At 40.0% G+C, this 24,160-nt stretch overlaps 1 protein-coding gene across 5 annotated transcripts; it reads right to left on the reverse strand.

Annotated features, from left to right (window-relative positions):
- Window positions 1–5,726: 5,726 nt before the first annotated feature.
- Window positions 5,727–16,711, reverse strand: LOC146563211 (GTPase IMAP family member 8-like). Of its 5 annotated transcripts, XM_085295634.1 has the most exons (6): window positions 16,619–16,699; window positions 16,498–16,535; window positions 15,192–15,243; window positions 14,148–14,192; window positions 10,284–11,492; window positions 5,727–10,183 (listed from the first exon to the last, which is right to left on the reverse strand). In XM_085295634.1, the coding sequence occupies exons 3-6, from the start codon at window positions 15,208–15,210 to the stop codon at window positions 8,616–8,618; spliced, it is 2,841 nt and encodes a 946-aa protein (XP_085151760.1). In that variant the 5' UTR covers window positions 15,211–15,243; window positions 16,498–16,535; window positions 16,619–16,699; the 3' UTR covers window positions 5,727–8,615. The 5 variants fall into 5 exon arrangements, with proteins under 5 accessions (XP_085151760.1, XP_085151762.1, XP_085151764.1 ...); XM_085295636.1 differs by lacking the exon at window positions 16,498–16,535 and having other exon boundaries at window positions 16,619–16,711; XM_085295638.1 differs by lacking the exon at window positions 14,148–14,192 and having other exon boundaries at window positions 16,619–16,697.
- Between the last annotated feature and the right edge of the window lie 7,449 nt (window positions 16,712–24,160).

The following is a 24,160-nucleotide window of genomic DNA, read 5'->3' on the forward strand; positions in this document are numbered from 1 at the left end:
TCTTTGGGCAATCAGCCTCCATGTTGCATAGTTTAAATCTCTGCTCTCCGTCATCCTCATTTTCAAACTCATTTTTGCAGCCCACCTTCTCCCCATCTCCACCTCACAGACTCCTCAGTCAGACCTCCATCCAAGCCTCAGTCTTCATCTTCATCACCACCGGCGTCTAGACTCTGGGGGGTCCTGTCCTAAATCACCACCATGATTCTGTTCTGCCACAATAGGTCATCAGAGTCTAATCACCAAATACATTCATTTCTGTGTCTCAGTAAATCATGTTCACTACTTCCAGGTGATCTTTCCATACTGAACTCTACATGTGGCCATAACAGATGTTAATCAGTTTGGTTTAAGAACTACAGAAAAGGGCTTTCCTGTACACTGTATTAATAAAATCATTGGTCCCTTTGTGTGGATTTAACAAGTCAGTATAAAAATTACTACACATTTTTTTTTACCTTGTTGTCATTTGATTTGTCAAACATACCTATTAATTTGTTACTGAGTGGATCAGTGAAGCTACCTGGTGTTCATGATACACAACTGAAAGGATATACTTGATCTTTTTCATCAACAGTTTCTACACTTAAAAACATGTTTTCACCACCTGGGTCTGGGTGCAGTTCCCCCCTCCAGGGGCAAGGGTACCTAGACCCGGTTCGTAGAGTACGCTTGGGGAGTGTGATCGTGTGTACAGCGTCTCTTTATGTCTGTCTCCACGTTGGTTGAGTGTGGAGTGAGTGCATATGAGAGCATGAGGGTGGGAATGGATGTTTGTATCTGTGTGTGCCTGTATGTCTGTGTCTATATGTCAGGTTGGGTATCAGACGCCACCTCTCTGGGGACATCTCAGGCCCTCCAAGGTTTGGAGGCCTATCTCCACCCACCACCACTTCCCCTGCCAGTGGCGGACTCCCTCAGGCATCGGTGCGTTGGTGGTTCTTTGTGTCTGGGGGTGGGCGTCCAGGTACACACCGGCTCACTCCTTGGCGGCCGCTTATCGGGGCCTGGAGCCTGGGGCTCGCTCGGGCCACTTCGGAGGTGGGGTGCCCCCGGCCTCTCGGCCTGGGGCTCGGTCACTCAGGCACAGCTGGCTGCCGGCGGAGCTCACGGGCGCGTCACTGCAACTCCCCCTGGCTTCTGCTCCGCGGCTGCTGAGTGAACCCTCATCTGGGACTCTCCTCAGCTCTTTCTGGGACAGTGGCGCGGCTGCCCCTCTGTTGGTCTTCCTTGGTCTCTTGTGTTCTGGGGGCCTCTGGATGTCTGGAGTTTTGATCTCCTCCATACCTGCTTCATACCCTGGAGGACGGGGCTGTGGCCCCCCCACACTCCCTAGCAGATCGTTACATGGAGAAACCTTTGGAATGCAAGCATGCTGATCCACACAGGTATGCACACACGGGTATTCACAGACGCGGACTACAGCTTTCTTGGCTGCTGCCTCAAAGCACATTGTGCGCTGTCTATCTTGCGTGCTGCATAATATCGTTTATTATTTAGTATCTATTGATATCTACTGCTAGCTAGTTTATTGTGATGGTGCCGTTTTTTTTTTTTATTATGTTGCTCTTTGTTGTTTGCTTTCTCTTCTGTTTTTTTTTCTCCATACAGGTGACCCAGGTGTTTTGTTTGTTTGTTTGTTTGTTTGTTTTTCTCTCTTCCCCCCCTTCTCACCGTCTCTTCTCCCCTTTGGTTTTCTTTCTCTCCCTCTCTTTCTTTCATTCTTTCTCCCTGTCCTATTCCACAGTCATGTCTGTCCCGTTTGTAGCAACTGAAAATAAAATAAATTCATAATTATAATAAAGGTCAATCAAATGGACCAATATGGCAAGGCCACAATGATCCACTTGGTAAAATAAATCCGCTTGGCATCTTTCTTGGCCTTAAGACAACAATTCTGATGGTAAAGATCCAAACGGGACACAAAAAAAAAAAAAAAAAACATGTTTTCTGTGCTTTACACCAACAGACAGGGCAACTCCTTCTCCTTTTCTATTGGTCCTTTTAACTTTAAACTAGTCACATCATAGTCTTTGTTATTAGTCTCAGATACAGAAAAAACATTAAACTCTATGAACTGATATAAATATTCCTGTTTTTGTGCAGTTTCTGCATCCTTCTACTGTTGATGTGTATGACTGATAGAGCACCTGCCATTTCCACATTACTGTTGAAAAGCTCACCTGAGTAATAGTCATGTTTCATGTTGTTGTGGTTTTCTGGATCAGTGGCATTCTAAATCTGTGTATGAATCTAAATTTATTCAAGTTGTGCACATTTGTGTCATGTTTCTTTTTCATGTTTGTGTGAAGTGGAACATGGATTTGTGAGTATTCATTTACATACGGTTTTTCTTATTCCTCCACTTATCATGCAATACACATTTACAACTATTTTAAAGTCAGTTCTCTCCACTCTGTACAGTTGAAAATGTTAAAATGATCCAGCTTAACTAACACTAAAACACAGTGCTTTGAATTTTGTTTATATAAATCTATCTAGAAAAGAAAGTGCACATCACACAGAATGAGCCAGAAACAGAAACAGAATTTTTAAAAGCTAGACTGCTTGCTTCGCCCACCGTTCCCACGTCTGACTATGTCTCATTTCCTGCCGGCAGCACACTCTGCAAACAGAACATAATACATGTGGTACATACATACAGTAATCTTTCCACCCGCAGCTTCCTGTTTACCACAGGTAGGCAACTTCAGCTCTTCAATGTATACATTTAATCTGGGGCAGCATAAACATACATAAGATGTAAAACCAAAAAAGAAAATTAAACACAACATTACATACAACATAAATTTTAAAATGTACATTTCAGATCTGTTCATAGATGGTAGAAGCCTTACTGAGCGTTCAACAGCAGGAAACTGTCTTTACTGTTGGTCAAATCAAAGCTTTTGAAGTTTGGACAGAAACATGCTGCATATCGAAGCACCAGAAATGGTCTTCCTCGAAAAAGTTTGTGTTCTCACCAAAGCCTTTAAGAAGTTATTTGGGGTCAAATAAACTTTATTAAGTTGATTTGACTGATTATTCTGTACGTGCAGTAATCATGTCCCTGTGATGAAGATGATGTCATTCGATTTGTAATTCGGATGAAATTTAAAAAATTTTTTACATAGTGTCTGTCATCTTATCATCCTTACAGCAAGAGTTGTGATGTTCCTGAACCAGAAACAGTGGGTGGACAGATTAATCCGCGCTCCAGTGGATGCCAGGACCACCACTTACTATGCGGGTCTTGCGACTGGCGATATGTGCACCAAAGCTGCTTCATACAGCGTGCGGCATGCAGTGAGGGATGCCAAATGCTGATGACACAGTGGTGTTGGGCGCCATCTCCAACAAGGCAGACTACATGGATGAAGTGAAGAATCTGGCATCGTGGTGCCAGGATAACCACCTCCAGCTGAACGTTGGCAAGACCAAGGAGCTGGTGGTGGACTTCAGAAAGAGTCAGCACAGAGACTACAAGCCCATTATCATCAATGGAGCTCCAGTGGAGAGGGTGCAGTCCTTCAAGTATCTCCACATCTCCTCAGACCTGACACGGTCTGCCCACATTCAGGTCCAGTCCAATAAGAAAAAGACAGGACTCATTGTTACATTTTCATATCATGCCTGATTCTTCTGGCTTCACTACAGCACAAGACACTTTAACACCCGACTCACACAATGTACATTCTCAGATTTCAAACTGTAAATTTCAAGATTGTTTTAAAAAACTTTACTTTACTTGGATGCAACATGTATTTGTGGCTTTGTTAGAAGCTAGACTCGTCCTCTCATGCAAAATGTGACATGAGCATATTCAGTAATACAATCTTAAATAAATCAAACAGAATGCCAGGGTTGTACATTGTACACCTGTAGACTGGCACACAACATGTGTATTGCTTGGAAGTAAAGACTGAAGGTCACAAAAGTGTTTTATATGGTATCCATCCAGCCAATTCCTTCCACTTGTACAGCTACTTTCAGTACTATTGATATTTCCTTAGACTCTTTCTCTTTGATTGATGTTTCTGAGTTAGCTTCAGTAATTACTTCCTCCAAACCATCAATGTGACTTTTAGACCCCATTCCTACAAGACTGCTCAAAGACGATCTGCCATTAATTAATTAATCTAACTCTATTAATGGACTACATACTACAGAATTTTAATGTGGAAGTTGTAATTATCCATTGTTTTCACCTGATGGCAGAGCTACTGGGACCCGCCCATCTGGTGCCAAAAAACAGCAATCTGGCCATTTGCCCTCCAGCCTTCCATTAAACATCTTTGAGTTTAACTTCCAGAAAGTTGTCGTGCTCTTAGTTGTGTTTGTTTACAGGTGACAGAAGAGCTCAGAGTACAGCACCAACATGTGAACACGCCTCTCAAATCTCAAATCACACCAATCACCCCTTCTATCATGTAGTACATGTCCAAATCAACATAGTTCAAGAATTACTTATGGTAGTTTGTTCAAGCTAGCTACCTTTGTTTTAACTAGTCTTGTTCTTCTTGTTCCCATGCAGATGAAAACACATGTAGCAGTCCATACTATGAAAGTTCTCATCCTGGCAGCAGTGTAGGGTGAGCGATTCTCTACAACGTACATGAAGATGTCACTGAACTGGAGCTCTGGGAGAGACGTCACAACTTTCAGGGTTTTAAAGAAAGCTGCTGGGGTAGAGTATGGATCACAAGTCCCCAGAATTCATAGTTTCTCTTTACATTTTTGTTTTTTCTCCATGGATAGATGATCCAAGTTGTCTTGGCTCAAGACAAGTAAAAAACACTTTGTCACACAGTACTACTGACTACAGACTACTGGCCATCACGGTGGAGTAAGTGACCGAAAACTATGGATAGGCCAATCTCCAACCTTCCTTTCATATCAAACATCCTTGAAAGAGTAGTTGTCAAACAGCTAACAGATAATCAGCAGAGGAATGGCTTATTTGAAGAGTTTCAGTCAGGTTTCAGAGCTCATCACAGCACAGAAACAGCTTTAGTGAAGGCCAAAGGAGCTTGCAAAGAAACTGGGAGAACCTTCACAGACAGCTTTATTGAAGGTTACAAATGATCTTCTTATGGCCTCTGACAGTGGACTCATCTCTGTACTTGTCCTGCTAGACCTCAGTGCAGCGTTCGATACTGTCGACCATAATATCCTATTAGAGCGATTAGAACATGCTGTAGGTATTACAGGTACTGCACTGCAGTGGTTTGTATCATATCTATCTAATAGACTCCAGTTTGTGCATGTAAATGGAGAGTCCTCCTCACACACTGAGGTTAATTATGGAGTTCCACAGGGTTCAGTGCTAGGACCAATTCTGTTTACATTATACATGCTTCCCTTAGGAAGCATCATCAGAAGACATAGCATACATTTACACTGCTATGCAGATGACACCCAGCTCTATCTGTCCATGAAGCCAGATAACACACACCAATGAGTTAAACTGCAGGAATGTCTTAAAGACATAAAGACTACGAGCTTGGCTGCAGAAGAGAAACTTAGGGTTGTTCTTGTTTTCTTTAATGAGTGATGAATAGTAAGATGGTCTAGCTTCATGCAGGGCTTTTTTATAAAGCAACAACTATTTTTCCAGGTGAAATGATGATCTTCTAAACTGGTGACACTTAACTGCTTTAAGTTGCACATTCAAGATTCAAGACTCATATTCAAGATTCTTTATTTGTCACTTGCATAGTTATACAAGTATAACAAGCAGTGAAATGTATCCTGACACGCTCCTCAACTGTACAAAAGGGAGAGAACATTATATATATTTAGTGAATATATACAGAGTCATTTGAGAGATGACAGTGAATTAGTTCCATCCTGAAATTAAGAGCAACTCTCTAAATTAAGAGAGTTTTAGAGCATTTTTTGAAAGTCAATGACTTAAATGGAATATATTCCCGACTATAGTGTAAGCAGAGGTGAGGATAGAAAGAGTGCAATGATAATTGAATTGGGGGAGGGTCAACCTGTTATCAGGTTAAACACGCAAAGGGAGTTAAGTTTCATATTATAATACACCAATGAAGGAATCCATTTGTGGCCTTCCTCATTGTCCAGCCTCGTCATTGCTATACAAATACCTAACAAAGGTGTCACAGCACAAATGGTCATAGCCAAGAAATCAAGTATTTAGCAGTCTGTAAGAATTATTTCTTTCAGTATGATTGGGCCTAATGCAGCACACATGTAACTGCTCACTGTTTCTGTTCAGTAAATGACAGAATGAGTGAATTATTGTAACTCAGTGTTTGATCTTTAATGAACAGTCACTATTTTTACGGCTTGTTTCATTGAACAATTGCAATGATTATCTGATGAATTCTTTCTTTTTTTAGGTTTAAATGGACTCACTGATCTTTACAGCAGCAGGAATATCACAACTGGTTTCTCAATATAGCTCTTGTCTGGTTCCTAACAGAAATACGGCACTAAAAAATTCTTAATTGAAATGTATGGAAGAATGGCAAAGCTGGTAAAAGTAGAACTTTAAAGGGAGAAATGCATTTGCAGGTTTAACATCCTGGTGTTTAAATAGATTTTGATATTTTAAAAAGTTGTTCAGGGGTGATTAAAGATGGCTGCTAAGTGGCGGGGTTTGCTGCTAGAAGGACTTTGGCAATAATCAAAGACTCACATAAATATGATGAAGATCAAGACACTGAATGAAATTATAGTTTCAAAAAGATTTAAAATATCATGCTCAAATCAATGTCAGTGTTTATATTGATATTCCTGCACCACCTCTATGTGTTATATAGAACTTGCTATTGTACAGCTCATAGCCTTAATGCTTCCTCTATGTGACCATCTAGCACTACTGCCAGCATAGACTAAGTGGAGAGCTGCTCACTCATTTAGTGCTGAGTTGAATCATTACTGTAGAAACTGAGGCTGATTACTGAGAGCATCAGGCTGCAAATGTAGCTACACATTCAAACAATTTCAAATTATTTTAGGTCTTAAACTCGCTTTGTAACTGTTCAAAAAGAAGGCCAGTTCTAAACTGTTCAAAAAAAAAAAAAAAAAAAAAAAAAGTCCACTCAAAGAGCACATTTCCCACCAAGTCCAGAGCATCCATCCATCCATCTTCATCCGCTTTATCCGAGGCCAGGTCGCGGGGGCAGCAGCCTAAGCAAATAGGCCCAGACCTCCCTCTCCCCAGCCACCTCCTCCAGCTTATCCGGGGTTCAGAGCACCAGTTACAAATTCTAAAGTTTTATGGATCTGTGATAACTGCAATCTTCCTTTCTCTTCCTGTTCTGCACTACGTTCCATGCTAATGCTGCTGACAGACAGAAATTAAACTGCTGCAAAACACACGTGTCAGAGTGGGCGTGGGGTTTAGGAAGATTTTTGTTTGATTTGACAAGATCTTCACTGAAATTAAAGAAAACATGAAATCAAAATATGAATGAAGATGCTTTGTTTCATCATTTAAGTACCATCCACACGAATCACAGGGAAACACTCATTATTTGGAAAATCAACAGATGCATAAAATACTTTTATTCTTAGTTATGTCACTAATTATGAAGCAAAGAATTTATATTTGACATTTATCAAAATAAAGTCAAATATTTTCTACTGTATCTGATTATTTTCAATGATAATTGAGTAAATGGTGTTATAATTAGATATTGCAGAGGCATAAATAATATCTAAACTTTACAGTCATATATCTGACTATTTAATAAAAAATAATGAGAGATTTTATAATAAAACTCGATAATTACTGATTACACAAAATGTATGAAAAAACCCAAAACAAATAAACACAATAAAAATAGAACTATTCCCAATAAAATACAAGAAATCAAATCACACACTCTCCAGATTTTTACCAAACATTACAGAAAACAAATCAGAAAAGATTAAAATGACTGATTCAACTTACAGTGCAGTACAGAGCAAAACTAACAACTTAAATGAAAATCCTGGTACTTAAAGAGCTCAGCCCAGGAAAAATTATTTGATTCATAACTTCAAAAAAAGACAAGAATAAAGGTACCTGATCACCAAATGTGTGTCGTCTTTCTTTGTGATCAAACATTTAATACCCCCGCCCACACAAACACACAAACACACAAACACAATGATAACATTAGAATGACAAAGTCACACTGATAACTGTTCTGTTCTTTACTTATTTGAAAATAATTTGTTTTTCCTGCATCATTGCAACTTATACTCTGTTTCTATTTTGAAGTCAATTATGATAAAAACATTTATTTGCTGGAAAAACACTGACCATAGCTTCCACTCTGCCAGGTGGGAGATTAATGAGCTGAGACAGAGTGGAACATGCTGGTTCCACGTGGGTCTTTTAGCAACTAATACCTATTCAGTCTTTGGAGTTAGTTTAACCAGTCAGAAGCTTTGGTAATGTTGGGATAGTGACTTGTGGTTTAATGGTGAGACTGGAGTCCGACACTGTGTTTAAGGCAGGTTAGACGCACCAGAATTATTTGCTGTTGTGAGGAAATCCCAAACATGTAAAACGTGCAGAACAACAAATCGGTGCTTCTTTAACGTTTTTTCCCAGTACAAATGAAAGAAAAACAACTGAAATCATTCATTTCTCGTCATAAAATGCTGCAGCCTGACGCGTCACTGACCTCCTTACTTAAGATTTTTTGCATCAATTCACTTAATTGTTGTTCATGTTCTTCCTGTAGTTCGTCCTTGTGCTCCTCAGTTTTTGCATCCCTCATTTGTTTTTCATGTTTTTCCACTAGATGTTTGATCTTTCTCAGGTTTTCGCTCTTCTTGGTCACACGTTTGACTAAGTCGTTCATTTCCTTCACGTGTTCTTCCCGCTGAGCATTTAATTCGTCCATGTGTTTCTTTTGGGATTCGTTGAACTCTTCTGCTTTCTGTCTGGCTTTTCTTTCATAGCTCTTCTTTAGGTCCTCCAGTGTTTTCTGATGATTGTTCTCTGTTATTTCCATTTCTCTTCTTATTTGTTCCTCTTGTAATTTGTTGTTTTCGTATTTTATTTTTTCTTGTTTGTAACTTTCCAGCAGTTTGTCGATTCTTTCTTCCTCCTCCTGTCGTCTCTTTTCATCTTCTTGTCTTTGTTTCTCTCGCTCTTCTCTTCGTTCTTTCTCCCAGGCTTCTTGTTTTCGTTGCATCTCTTCTCTGGTCTCTTCCAGCTGTCTGTCGACACTTTCCTTTGCCTCTTTTTCCAAATGAATTTGTCTGTCCAACTTTTCAAGTTCTTCTTTGAATTGTTGTCGATATCTTTCTTCTCCAGTGTCCTTTTCCTTTTCCTCCTTTTCTCTCATTTCTTCTTCTTTTTTCTTCTTCTCTTGTTCTTCCTTAATTTTGTTCATCATTTCCTCGAGTTCTTCAGCTTTCTGTTTTCCCTCCTTTTCTGATTTTTCTCTCTCTTCTGCCATTCTTATTTTCATTGCTTTCATTTCTTGCTTATGTTTTCTTTCAATCTCTTCCTTTTCCTTCTGCATCTCTTCTTCCTTCTCCTTTAAATTCTTCTGCATCTCCTTCCTTATCGCAGCTTCAGCCTCTTGCAGCATCTCATTGGTGTAGAAGCTTCCTCCATTGTTCTTCACCATGGTGTCAATCTTTTTTATCAGCTCACTGACTTGTGTGCAGTTTTGTTTGTCAGAGTTATTGAACACATGGTATCTTCCTCCACAGTTAGAGATCAGCTTCTTAAAGGAATCATGACATTTGTTCTTGATATAATCATCAATAGACTCTCCCTGACGCTCCAGATCGTCTCCTCTGGTAAAAAGGATGATGGTGAACTTTTCTGAATTCTTCCCAAAGAATCTTTTAGTGAGCCTGATCGTTTCTCTCTCCTCTGCTGTGAATCTACCAACCCCTATCACCACCAAGAAGACATGTGGTCCTGGAGCCAGCTGGCTGATACATTTCACCAGCTCTTCTTGAACTTCTTCATTGGACAGAGCTGTGTCAAACAGACCAGGAGTGTCGACCACAACAACAGGACGACCGTCCACCTCACCCTCTGCCTTCGTACAATATGTTGTGACCGACATTTGACTTGATGCAGCTATAAACTTGTCGTTTCCTAAAATCGTGTTTCCTGTAGAGCTCTTTCCACAGCCGGTCTTCCCAATCAGCACAATCCTGAGACAATCTGAGTCTTTTCCTTCAACTTCATCACCTAAAACATGAAAACAATCAGAGTTAAAACTTGTATACTGCTGGATTAAAACTCTTTGGGTCACTGAACACATAAAAATATTAAAATCTAAAGTACTTACAAGTCATCATGTTCGTCTTCAGCTTCTCAAGTTCATCATGTTGCATCTGTATGGATTTATCTTGTTGTAAGACTTTGTCCATCTGTGCATGTAGAAATGTTGTCTTTGTATAACAGTGTGGTTTGTTTGTGGCATCACTAATTTTGTCCACAACCTCAAACATCTTTGTAATCTGCTGTTTGTCTTTGATGTTGAGAACCACATGTCTTTGTCCGAACGTCTGAAGAAGCTTCTGGATGTCTTTGTCTATACTTAATATATTTTCAGCAGCTGGATCTGTAGGATCTGAGTCCACAGTGAACAGAATCATGGTGAAGTCATTGACTCGAGAGCCGAATGCATCCTGGATGGTCTCTAACTCTCCCTTGTCTTCATCAGTGAGGGGAGCCACAGGTAGGACCAGGATGAAGGCATGGACACCCTCAGGATCACAGAGGGAGATACACTTGAATGATTCCTCCATCACTGCCTCCTGAGGTTTTCCATACAAGGCAGGCAGCTCCACCAGGGAAACCCAACGTCCACACACCTCTCCCTGATGTTTAACACACTCTGATGAGTTGGAGGCTGAATGAAGCTCAGTCTGACCTAAAATGGCCTTGGCTGCTGACGTCTTCCCTGCTCCTCTCCTCCCACACAGAACCAGGTTCAGACTGGACTTCAGATTGGGTTTAGCCTCTTCTTTTAACGTTAGATATTTTCCCCAGTTTTTAGTCACCATCTCATTCATTTCTTCCATCAACTCTGAGGAATCTGAGAAGGAGTCTTTCCTGTCAAAATTAATGTAGTGCTGCTTTTGTTTGGATTCTTCAATGAGTTTATCCACTGACTTATTCCCTTCCTGATTATGCGTTCGGATGATGATGGAGTGATTAAAAGCATCTTGACCAAACAAGCTCAGGACCAAATTCAGAGTCTGTCTGTTCTCCTCAGTAAAATCAGAAGGTTTGACTAACAGCAGCAGAACGTTTGGTCCAGGAGGACAGAGACTCACACAGCTCTTCATCTCTTTAAACAGCTCATTCACAGGCAGACTGAAGATGTCGGGAGTTTTTACAACTGTGGGAGGTTTCCTGTTCCTCTCTCCAGAGGCAGCACCAGATTGCTTTCCTCCAAAACCTTTAGACTCTTTTTTCCCAACGAGGAGCTTTTCCAGGGCTGATTTTTTGTTCTCACTTTTTCCAAACAGCATTATCCTGAGTTCACGTGCTGCAAAAAACAATGTAAATTGCCTCAAAAATTATGAAACACATATTTATGTCACATTCTATTAAATAGTTTGTAATTGTTAATCATTTCACTTGAGAAATAATCACTTACAAATTTGTCTTAAAACAGGTTGCTTAGTGATAGCGCTGGCAGTTTCACTTTCTGATATGGTTTCTTGATTAGTTGAAAAGCCATATCAGCTCTCTATTTAGGAGGATAAGCTCATGCAGATGTTTTAAAGGCACTACCGTGATTTTGTTGGGCAGAGGTGGCAAAAGTACAAACTTGATTTACTTAAGTAGAAGAAATGAAACAACTTATTTACTCAAAAGTGGAAATGTACAGGATGTCAACGCTAGCCCTTTATATTATAACATATGATAACCTTTCTTTGGGGCCTCTGAAATACACCCAGAAACTACAAGTGGCTCAGTCAATAGGGGACCTACCATTAACAGGTGGGACTGATATGACTTGACCTACAAGGCTATTCAGGTTTGGTTTATCTTATCAGGGTTACGAGGAAAGACACCTGGACAATTTCTAGGTAGTTAGTACTCCAGCTGGTGCAGGGGTGCAGCTGGGTAAGACCCATAGGACCAGAGATTAGGACCTTTTTATCAGAGAACCCTCCCCCCAAAAAAAGGTTCCTCTCCAAGGGTTGTTGGCCCCGCAGATTGGCACCGGACTGTCCTTTGTCACTGATTCTGTTTATAATTTTTTGGACAGAATATTTAGGTGCATTCAAGGGCTACACACTTATTAGGTGCTGGGATCAATGGTCTCAGGGTATAATCTCTGATTTTACCTCTGATCTTACCGAATTTCCCAGAGTAATCCACCCGAGGGATTAATAAACTTTTATCTTATCTGATTTTTGATTTTGTTGATTTTGCAAGGGACTGACTTCCAGTTTGCACTAGTGTGGTGTGACACAATTAGGATGACAATTAGCACTTCCAAGTCTGAAATGTCAAGAATGTCACAAGACATAAAGATTGGGATGGCCACTAACTTTTTGTCATGGTCCGTGGGAGTGCCTGGAGGGGGTTTTCCTTGTGTGGCTGCTGAGCCATCCCTTTGGGGCAGGGACTTCAGTGCTTCAAGTGAGCCTCAGCTGCGAGCAATCAGCGGGAGACCTACTTCAGCTGACTCAACCGGCCCCTCCTTACCAGTTTGTTCTACTCTTCTTGGTGGTAAATTACGTTTCCCTTTGTGGTTTTCCTTGTGTGATTTATCTGTTGGAGTAATTCCTGTCTTCCCTTCATTCAGCGGAGTTTCAACCCTGGCTTCACCTTACTGGGACAGTCCCTGTCTCCCAGCCGGCTCGCCTGCCTGCCCTCTAACCTCCACGCTTCAGCTTGAGACCCTCCAGAAGCTTCCCACGGACCTCTCTCCCCTCTCCTCAGTGAAACGAACCATGACTGGCACAGTAAGGCGAACTATTCTCCAGTTTCTAGTTATCAAGCTCTAGTTTTCTCTTTCGATTTTAACTACCTCTCCCTCTGTTACAGAATATCCCCTCGCCTCTCTAACCTCTTCCGCGTTCCTGCCACTAGCCTTTTGGGCCCCTCGTCACTTTTGGCCACCTTTTCAAATAAATATCAGAATCAGAATCAGAATGGGTTTATTGCCAGATGTTGAGGTTTACAACATTAGGAAATATCACTGTAAGCATTCCACGCCCATGTTTGTCTGCGTTTTTGGGTCCACTTTCCTGGGCAAAGCTGTTGGTTCATGATACTTTCTGCTTCTTAATTCAGATCAAACTGAGGTTATTGTACTCGGCCCTGAAAATCTTAGAAATATGGTATCTAACCAGATTCTTACTCTGGATGGCATTACCTTGGCCTCCAGTAACGCTGTGAGGAACCTTGGAGTCATTTTTGACCAGGACATGTCCTTTAACGCACATATTAAACAAATATGTAAGACTGCTTTCTTCCATTTGCGCAACATCTCTAAAGTTAGAAATATCCTGTCTCAGAGTGACGCTGAAAAACTAGTTCATGCATTTATTACTTCCAGGCTGGACGACTGTAATTCATTATTATCAGGATGTCCTACAAACTCCCTGAAAAGCCTTCAGCTGATCCAAAATGCTGCAGCCAGAGTCCTGACAGGGACTAGAAAGAGAGAGCAGATTTCTCCTGTTTTGGCTTCCTGTTAAATCCAGAATTCAAAATCCTGCTCCTCACATACAAGGTCTTAAATAATCAGGCCCCATCTTATCTTAATGACCTTGTAGTACCATATCACCCTATTAGAGCACTTCGCTCTCGCTCTGCAGGCCTACTTGTTGTTCCTAGAGTATTTAAAAGTAGAATGGGAGGCAGAGCCTTCAGTTTTCAGGTCATATGATTGTTGGGTTTTTCTCTGTATCTACTGTACAATATAAAGCGCCTTGAGGCGACTGTTGTTGACTGTTGTTCTTACCAGAGTAAGAATCTGGTTAGATACCATATTTCTAAGATTTTCAGATTAAAATCTGGTTGGCTGATGCCTGACAACACAGGAGGGGAATGTCATTGTAGGATTAGTAGAGCTTTATCCCTCCCTTCCTAAATTATATAGCTTTTGGCATTATAACTAATACTTTAAATGAAATGATTTCTATTTTACTCATGATACATCAATGTTGTTAGTTCAACTTACAGTCCTTGATGTCATAGCTGCTATCTTCTGGTTTTTGGAAATCCTCTGCAAAAATATAAAGAACTCAAGTTATCCTTCAACACTTAAATGTGGGAAATCTCTTGGTGTTACAGGAATGTGTCATGAGGTCTCTACTTCTGATATGCCAAGTAATTAGTGTACTTGACTGAAAACAATTCATACCATCTCAATTAAATTTAAAGATTGGACCCTGAGTTGGTGAGAAAAGACTAGAAGCAGATATTTTATCCCAAGTTGTTTTTGGTTGTTTTATGTATCGTATCAACTTGACCCCAATTTTAAAAAGTTCTGATCATCTTCAAAGATGGAGCAATATTCCACAGTAACATAACATCTTTTTTCTGCACATCCCAGTATCACTAACAATACCATGAATCTATTTCTTGTTCCTAAGTGGTCACTGGAGAAACTAAAGAAATCCGAATTTGGATTTCAAAACAAACCAAGAAAGTACCTCAGCATATCACTGTCTCTGAGTGAAGTATTTACAAGCATGGCTTCCTTAATCCAGCTTCTTTGTGTTTCTTGTCGTGGGCAAGAAGCCATTTTGTCAGGGGTTTTTGTTATCCTGCTTTCTTTTCGTACTTCGTGTGGGTGGACTAATTATACAATTCACCCTGGAGTGTGTGTCTGTGATAATCCACCTGTTCCTGATTGCCTGGTGGATCAGGGAGCTATTTAAGGTGCCTTCAAGCAGCTTTCAGTTATTTATTTTTTATTTACATTCATTCTTTCAGCAAGTGAAGCGACTGAAAATGAACGAGTAACTATATTGGCAGAACAGGGCGACATGTACTGTGAGCATGTTGGATATGTTTATCAGCCAACGTTGCTCCTAAAACCTGCAGCACAGTGTGATCATGGCAGTTGGATCCTGCTCCACCCTGCTGCTGCACCTGTTTGTTGTGTGCTTTCACTTCCAATACCTGAACAGATGTTACAGTTACTCTCTAAATCTATTCTCTGTGGACGGTGTGAGTGCAAAATCCTCACTGCTGATCAATAACATGTGAGTGGACTCACCAGCTGTTTTGGTTGCCATGATGTCGATTTTCTGAAAAGACCTGGGGATGAACTGGAAGGAAAAAAAAGTATTTTAGGTTCTTTGAATCACACGACATGTGATGGTAGGTGGACAAAGGGCTGTAAGCATGAATGGTTCTAATGGAACGGCACAAAAAAGAGAGAAGTTGTTATTGTGATATTGTTTTATGCAGTACTTCAGTTGGTCTCCGGTTGGTCACCATGTAGAGAATGTTTTATACAAACTGGGGGGTCAAGTGTAACCAATTACATTTAGACGATTAAGACATCATGAGTAACTGCAGAAAGAAGGTTCACATCTTTCACTTTCAATTTCAGTTTTCAAAGAAAAGTCTTTGTATAGACTGATCAACCAGATTTATCCTGAGCAAAAGATTGAAGAATCAGGGGACCTCAGTCTGAACACATGTAGAAGTGTTTTATACACATGGATGATTTATTTCACGTTCTCAACCTCAGAGATCATTTATGCTTTCAGGAGGCCTACTGTGCACAAGAAGATATTACTTGAATGAGATTTAATTAAAGAATATTATGATGGATCCATTTGATCCACTCATGTGTGCTGCATTCAAGTGCATAATTGGACTAAGATTATTCCAAACAGTCGGACAGAAACGACCAACCATAGACCACATCACCTGGATCATAATCACATTCACATCTTACTACAAGGATTAATTTAGCAAACGCTTCTGAGAACGATGATTAGATGAGATCACGAGAGTCTAAAAACTCCAGTAAGTGAAACACGATCTGAGTGTGGGCGGTACATCTGCAACAAAGAGAATACCAGGACCTGTTCCAGCCCGCTGGGTACAGGTGAGCAGCTGCAAAAAAGGTGTGTGTGTGTGTGTGTGTGTGTGTGTGTGTGTGTGTGTGTGTGTGTGTGTGTGTGTGTGTGTGTGTGTGAGTGAGTGAGGGGGGAGTTGTAGCAGTTTCAGTAGAGATTAAAAGTTTCATATAGATAAAATATTAAAATATTCCTCTTCACTCAACTGTCTCACCCTCCAGTTTATATGCAACCTTTCTGTCTGCTCAGAGGAAATTATTGATGTCATCATATGTTATATAACAAATAACCTAAGTTTCATGTTTCTGCTCATTCTGTGCAGTAATTTGATAAAAGCACAAAACAAATATTAGGAATTATAGTTCTGCATCATATCACACAGGTTCACTCTCTGCAGCCATAAAGAAAAGATGTAAATGAGGAAAAATCAAAAGTATATTAAAGGCAGTAACGATCAAAGTGAAACTATTAACAAAGAGAATCACGACGCACCTCACAGCACAAACACAGCTAACAAAGGTGCAGCAGACCTGCAGAGAATCCAAAGCATGAAAAAACATTTAGTGATGAGTTTCACTGTTCAGAAAAAACAGCAGATAAATTTGTGCTTTACCTGTTTGTCGTCCTCTGAGTTCACAGGTGAGACATGGCGCCTGCTTCTTTGTTTGGTTTCACCTCTGACGACGGTATGAAGGCGGGCTTAACGCTGCCCACCCAATCAGAAGTTAGAAACAGTGCTCATGTTTTCTCTGAGCCTTCTTTTCTTCACTTTTGATTGGGTGGGAACAACCACCCACCCATACTCTGTGTGCTGGTGTTTGGGTGGGGTGAGTCTACTCGACACAAATTTATGCTTTATATTTGTATATTTGTACAGATTTGTGTCGACGTTCAGAGGCTGGATCCATGCAGAACAGATGACAAAACATCTGCATCGGTGCGCCTTCGTGTTTGTCGTCTGGTTGCACCGATGTTCTGTACGACATCCTGATGTGTTGTCGGTCTGATGTTCGTTGTTTAAAGTTTAAAAGAATATATTTGCCCTCTGTCACTTTAATGCAGCGTGCATTGTGGTTGTGTGAGAAGCCGAGAGCATGAAAGTTAATAACTCCACAGACTACAGCTAATCTGTCAAAAAGCAAAGGAATGCAGGGCCTGTTCCAGCCTGCTGTGTTAGGAACGACGGTTACAAATAAAAGTGCGAGACAAAGATCGTCACAACAAAAATGTGAGTGTGCGTGCCTGTTACTGTTGCTCCTGCTTTTTCTCTTCAGCTTAACTTTTACTTACTCGTTTCTTTGTCTTTTGCTTTATAGCTGGAGTGTTGAACTCTTTATATTGAATTATTTAAATTGTTTAGTCTGTTACTGTCTAGGTGCAACTGTGATCCATATAATTTCCTTTGGGATTAATAAAGTATTCTGATTCTGAAACACACAAAACAAAATCATCAAACAACACTCACACACAACCCTTGACACTCATGCCCATGAAGAGTGGATGGCAACTTCTGACCACGGTCTGTGGATATCAGCTGATACAGTGGCTGCAAAAGTATTTGACCCCCTTGAACTTTCCCACATTTGGTCACATTACAGCCACAAACATGAATCCGTTTTATTGGAATTCCACTTGAAAGACCAACACAAAGTGGTGCACACCTGAGAAGTGGAACGAAAATCATTTTTTACAAATAAATAACTGCAGCTGGGTTAGCCTCACATTAACTCAATGCGTGCACGGCTGCAATGAACAAAACACAGTCCAGCAGCTTCACGCCGAAACTTTACGTGTCATGTCACTAACTTACTGACACAGTGACTTATCTTTCCGAGGAGTCAAAACACACTTACTGATGCTACATAAAAACAAGCTAACTTCTCCGGATGCTCCGTGTAACTCACGCGCCACCGCCCTCTCTCCTCGCGCTCTCTTTTTTCTCTTTTTCCTTCTCCACCCTGTGTTACATTCACAGACCATATCCCCGTAGGAAATTACAGTTCTTCTTCTTCTTCGGTCAAGTTTAACGGCAGCTTGCATCCAAAACTGTTGCATTACTGCCATCTCCTGGCTGTCAACCGTCCGTCACTCCTGAATCCTCAGATCCTCTTGATGAGACCAGTATTTCTCAAAAAACGAAAAACCACCACCTTCCCTTCACCATGACTTAACTTATTAACCACTTGTTCCAATGTAAGTTCCCTTCCACCACTCATTTCACCCCACATCACCCTCCTGTGACTTGCATACTTCCTACAACTAAGGAGTACATGCTCAACCGTCTCCATATCAGTGCACCCATCACACAACCCAGTCGGATGTTTCCCTATCCTAAAGAGAGTACCATTTAAAAAGCAGCGGCCCGTTCGAATTCGACTGATAACAACCTCCTGGAAATTACAGTTCTCACAAGCAAGCCACAATAAAACAAAGATAACTTATTTTAAACAATGCAAACATGTTTTTAATCATTTGACATGAACTTTGATCTTTTTAATACACAAGAATTTTAATTTAAATAAATGAACTCTTTGATATTAATATTCTCAGACTTCACTTATCTTTTACTATTTATGCATCTTTTTAACCCGGGTTACAAATATAAAGCGCCTTGAGGTGACTTCTGTTGTGATTTGGTGTTTTGTATATAAAATTGAATTGTATTAAAATTGAATTAATTATTTTTCCTTGGTTGTGTGAAATCCGAGAAAAACATCTCTATACAAGGTCTATTAGTTTATGTTGTGAGGTTGGGTGTTGATTCTGGAGTGCAAAATTACTGATGGAAGATAGACAAGAAAAGGTCAAACAAGAAACAAGATCACATTCATTAGCAGGGATAGTAAAAACTTCTGTTTACCTTTGCTAGCCTCTTGGCTATGATAGTAAACAGTAGACACTGATGTGGCTCATTGAATCTTTTGGACTGTGTTCAGCACAATATTAATTAAGCCATTAATTGAAAGAGGTGTATGCTTGCCCAGGACACCAACAAGGCCAGGACTGCCCCTGCTAGCAATCGCAGCCTGGATCCTTCATGTGTCAAACTAATGATTAATGCCCCCCCCCCCCCCCGTCAAATGATTTATGACTTAGGACGTAATAAAATAAGTAATAAAAGTTAATGTCAGTCATAGAACTATGATATTTCATAACTAAATAATAATCAAATGCCCCAAAAAATATGGTTGTACAATGAGATACAGATCATCTCCAACACAGTGTAAACGTGTGTGTGTTTGTGCGTGGTGGGGGGTTTGCACAGTTTTGCAGCTCTATATACATAAGAAAAGTATTAACAGAAGAAAATGTATAAAATGTACAAATATACAATCCAGTGTAAAAAAGTAAATATGTAAATAAATAGTGTTATGTATATACAGTTTGGGTTATTGCACATAGAATTTGTATTGTACAGTGGTGGTTGATGGAGGGAAATGGGAAAAATGATGGGGTGGGACTGTGTTATTGGTGCCGGTACGAGCTCACGGTGGTTATCAATCAATTTATTTATAAGCACTTTTAAAAACAACACAGGTTGACCAAAGTGCTGCACATAGTAAAAAAGTAAAAAGTAGATAAAAAGGTTATGGCCTTTATGTCTGTGTTTATGTCTGTTATGGCCTTTAGGAAGAAACTGCTCTTGAGTCTGTGGGTCTTTGTGCTGATGCACCTGTTTATTTAATCTTATATTTGTGTACTTTATTGTTATTGAATAAAACTTAGACACTGATAAACACAGACGACTGAAAGAAATATTTGATGGAAAAAGGAAACACAGTGTTGTGCTGCTAAACTTTGAGATTCCAACATTTAAATAAGAAAATGCCAAGAGGAGACTTGGAGCCCTGAGTCTGTATGTAAAACATGAAAACTCTACAGCAATGATACTTGTTCTTACATAGGTGCACTTACTCTTCATTATGGTACTTCACAGTTCCAGTGAAACAAGCTGATCAAATTTTAAAGTACATTTTTTGCCATCCTGTGATCTCATTTGCCAAATTCTCTTAATATCGTAGAGCTATTTTCATGGGCATGAATGTTGATGTTAGATTCAGTTTTAAATCTGGTTGTGATCTTAAACTCTCACAGCACTGATTTTAGAGTAATGTGCAACAACTGTAATGTCATTTATATTTGCAACCTGCTTTTTCTCCAGTCAGGGTTGTGGTTAAATTTAAGTTGTTCTTTTGTGTGATTGCACACTGCGCATCGCAGGACCCCTGAGCACGCTGTACAGCAGACGTTTCAGATCAGTTTTATCTACAAATCACCAAATTACAACAACAGTCACCTGGTAGTGAGACTGTTAGGCACACAAATGGTGGAAAAAGTAATTTTCAAATTTAGGAAACATTAAATGATTCGATTAACATTTATGGTTTTGTTTATTATTACACCCTTTTCCAGTCCTTTTACATCTATGACAAAATGTGTACAGACTTTACGGAGGGCCGTACTTTAAATTTTTAACCTTTACTTTTTAAACACATGATGTCTGTGAATTACTTGCATAATATCAACATATCAAGGAGTCTGTTTTTCTTTACTCAAAGAAAAGACTCAAGAGTCAAAAAACTTCACAATATGTCAAATTAAAGCACAATTTCTCCAAATGTGCACTTCTTTTTCAGTCAGGGTGGATTTACAGCATCCACATCAGCTCAGGTAATAAAAATACAATCGTGACAAGAAGTGAACTTTAACATTGGAGCTTGCGTTCAAGTCTTGCTTAGATGATGTGAAGCATCTCATGGATCTTCTTTCTTGTTTTATGCATCAGCCTTGTGTACTTTATTTGAACAAATGTAGGGAGAAGCAGCTCCTTTTTAGCTTCTGTGATGCATTTACTTCTCACACCCTAAACTAGATGTGATTTTCCAAATGTGTGTGGAGCAAAATGACTTTTCACTGATGATGTAAATGTCCTGACCAAGAATCATTCAGGATTAACAACACAAACTGTTCTGATAGCAGAAACACTGTCTGTCTGTCTTATACTTCTCAGAGGTTACAGTTAGTTTTACAAACACATTTTTTTCATGTCTGTTTATGTGGTTTTCATGGGTAAAGTGATTATCTAACTTTTCTTTGCTCTCCAGTATATATGGGGAAACTTGCAGGCTTTATTAAAACTGTCACAACATATTATCTGATGCCGCCTCAGGGCTTATACTATATCCAGATGCCACTCTATACGACACAAATGTCTAAATGATTTCCATTTCTGTACCTTATGACAGCTGAACCAACCATAGACAAACAGGTCTGACAGCTTGCGCTATAAAGAAATAAATGCACGTAACACACACTGCACAAGTTTTCGTTGTGGACATTTCTGGCATCAAACAAAATGTATTTGTTGAAACTCTTCCCCAAACAGTGCTGGAATTTTTGCAGTAACAGCTGGATAACTGAAATTCCAGAGAAGGTTTTATTGTTGATTATACGTTTACAGCACTTCAGGAAAGCAGTAGTCATAGTAACACATCTGTCATTGTTCTCTGTGCAAGTTCATCTGTTTTAATTGGACATTGTTTCTAAATGCTGTCTTCATTTTAATACACTTTGATCTTTGGCTCCAAAATACAAAGTCCTACAGCTGAACTGACGGGACTGAAGAATGACGTAAATGGAAGAAACCACAATGTTGGAATTATTTTTGTTTGTAACTCAGTTATGCAGAAAAATATGTGGACACCACCTTTGAATGCTAGTTAGAAGTTGGTTACAGAGTTATTTAAGATATGAGGAACAGCAGGTGAGTGGTGCTTTCTTTATCAAACGGCACCAAGAGCAGAAATTTCACAGACAACATGATGAGAGTTCAACTATATTTAAAAGAATATATTTACGTCTCTATATCTAGATATCTTTATACACACACATATTTTAAAAATAAATAAATAAAAAGAATTCCCTTCTCATCCCTGCAGTGGGTCTTGTCTACTCCCCACTGCTGTGTAATCAATTATTGTAAATGTAAATGTTATCAGGAAATGATCAGACAGGAGAGAGTTTTCAGGAAACACTGTTAAATGTGTAGTTTCTATGCCATATGTTAAAACAAGATCTAGAGTGTTAAGGTTCAATGCAGGGGATTCAAACGCAGGACTCCTGAATCAGCTGAAAATGGTCTGTATTTGTATGGCGCTTTACTTGATCCTAAGGACCTCAAAGCTCTTTACACTTTACACAATCATCCACCCATTCACACACACATTCACACACTGGTGATGGCAAGCTACAGTGTAGCCACAGCCGCCCTGGGGCGCACTGACAGAGGTGAACACAAGGATTTATTTACAGAGTTCACCAAAGTGTATATACAGAGAGTGCGGGGTAGTGCTACATGTGAGGGACGGGCTCCAGGGAAATCCAAGGTGGGAATAACTCGCTCTCCAACTCACGACAGCAGTCCTCTTCTTTCACACTTGACACACAGATTCACACGCGAAGGGTAATCCAGGGGGTCTGTAGATAAGGAGAGAGGAATGAGAACGATATTCACAGAAAGCACTTGACTTTCACTAACGTGTGGCAGACAACAATCCAGCGAAGACCAGCAGTCACCTCCTGGCTTAAATGCCGTTCACCTTGATGGGCATCAGATGTGTTCTTTTCCGTGGGCGTGGGCAGAGGGCGTGAACCCACAGTGACTTCCACCCCGGCGACAGAGAGGAGGAGAGAGAGAGAGCACGAGAGAGAAAAGAAGACAGAAACGACCGATCAGCGTGACATAGAGTGTGATTAAAGTGGTGGGTGGGTTCTTTTACATTTTGAGAGAAGCCAATTGAGTCTAATAACAGATTAAATGCCATGTTGAGGCTGTCATTTTTAGCATCTACATGGATGTTAAAATCACCCACAATAATTCTTTTATCTGAGCTCAGAACTAAATTAGATATAAAGTCTGAGAAATCAGACAGAAACTCTGTGTAAGGCCCAGGTGGACGATAGATGATAACAAGTAAGACTGGTTTCTGAGTTTCACAGCTGGGGTGGACAATGTAAAGCATCAGGCTTTCAAATGAATTAAAAGTCTGTCTGGGTCTTTGGTTGATTAATAGGCTGGTGTGAAAAATTGCTGCCACACCTCCCCCTCGGCCTGTGCTTCGAGGTTTCTGGTAGTTAGAATGACTCGGGGGTGTTGATTCATTTAAACTAACATAATCATCCTGCTGCAACCAGGTTTCTGTAAGGCAGAGTAAATCAATTTGTTGATCAATTATTAAGTCATGTACTAACAGAGACTTGGAGGAGAGAGACCTAATATTTAATAATCCACATTTCACTGTTTTACTCTTTGGTTCAGATGTGGATTCTGTATTGTTCTTTCTTTGTGATTGTTTATGTTTAAGTTGTTTGTTGCTGGTTTTTAGTTTGTTTTTTGTCTTTTTGGAAGCTGACACAGTCTCTATGGAGATGGGTTTTTGGGGGGGTAGCAGGAGGACAGAAGCTGCAGAGAGGCGTGTAAGACTGCAACTCTGCTTCCTGGTCCCAACTCTGGATAGTCATATTTTGGGGGGTTTAATAAATTTGTCCATATTTCTAGAAATGCGAGCTGCTCCATCCAAAGTGGGATGGATGCCGTCTCTCCTAACAAGAAGCAAGGCAAGTTTATTTATATAGCACAATTCAACAACAAGGTGGTTCAAAGTGCTTTACAGAGACATTAAAAACAAAAACAAATAGAAAGCATGATTTAAAATTTATTTTAAAAAACAGTAGATAAAATCAGAACAATAGATAAAATCAGTAATTAAAATGTAAGTTTTAAAATTTAAGCTTAAAAGTGTGGATTTCGTGTTTTCCTCGAAAGCAGCTGAGAACAGGTGAGTCTTCAAAACGGACTTAAATAAACTGAGTGTTTCAGCTGATCCGAGGTTTTCTGGGACTTTGTTCCACATATAAGGAGCATAAAAGCTGAATGCAGCTTCTCCGTGTCTGGTTCTGACTCTGGGAAGTGATAAAAAAAAAAAACCGGATCCAGATGACCTGAGGGATCTGGAAGGTTCATACTGGGTCAGGAGGTCACTGATGTATTTTGGTCCTAAACCATTCAGAGCTTTATAAACCAGCATCAGAACGTTAGAGTCCATCCTCTGATGGACAGGCAGCCAGTGTAAAGACCTCAGAGCTGGACTGATGT

Source organism: Mchenga conophoros, linkage group LG12, assembly GCF_057382185.1.
Source record: "Mchenga conophoros isolate Kocher_MC1m ecotype Shallow Benthic linkage group LG12, M_conophoros_male_GT1.1, whole genome shotgun sequence".
Classification (NCBI taxonomy): domain Eukaryota; kingdom Metazoa; phylum Chordata; class Actinopteri; order Cichliformes; family Cichlidae; genus Mchenga; species Mchenga conophoros.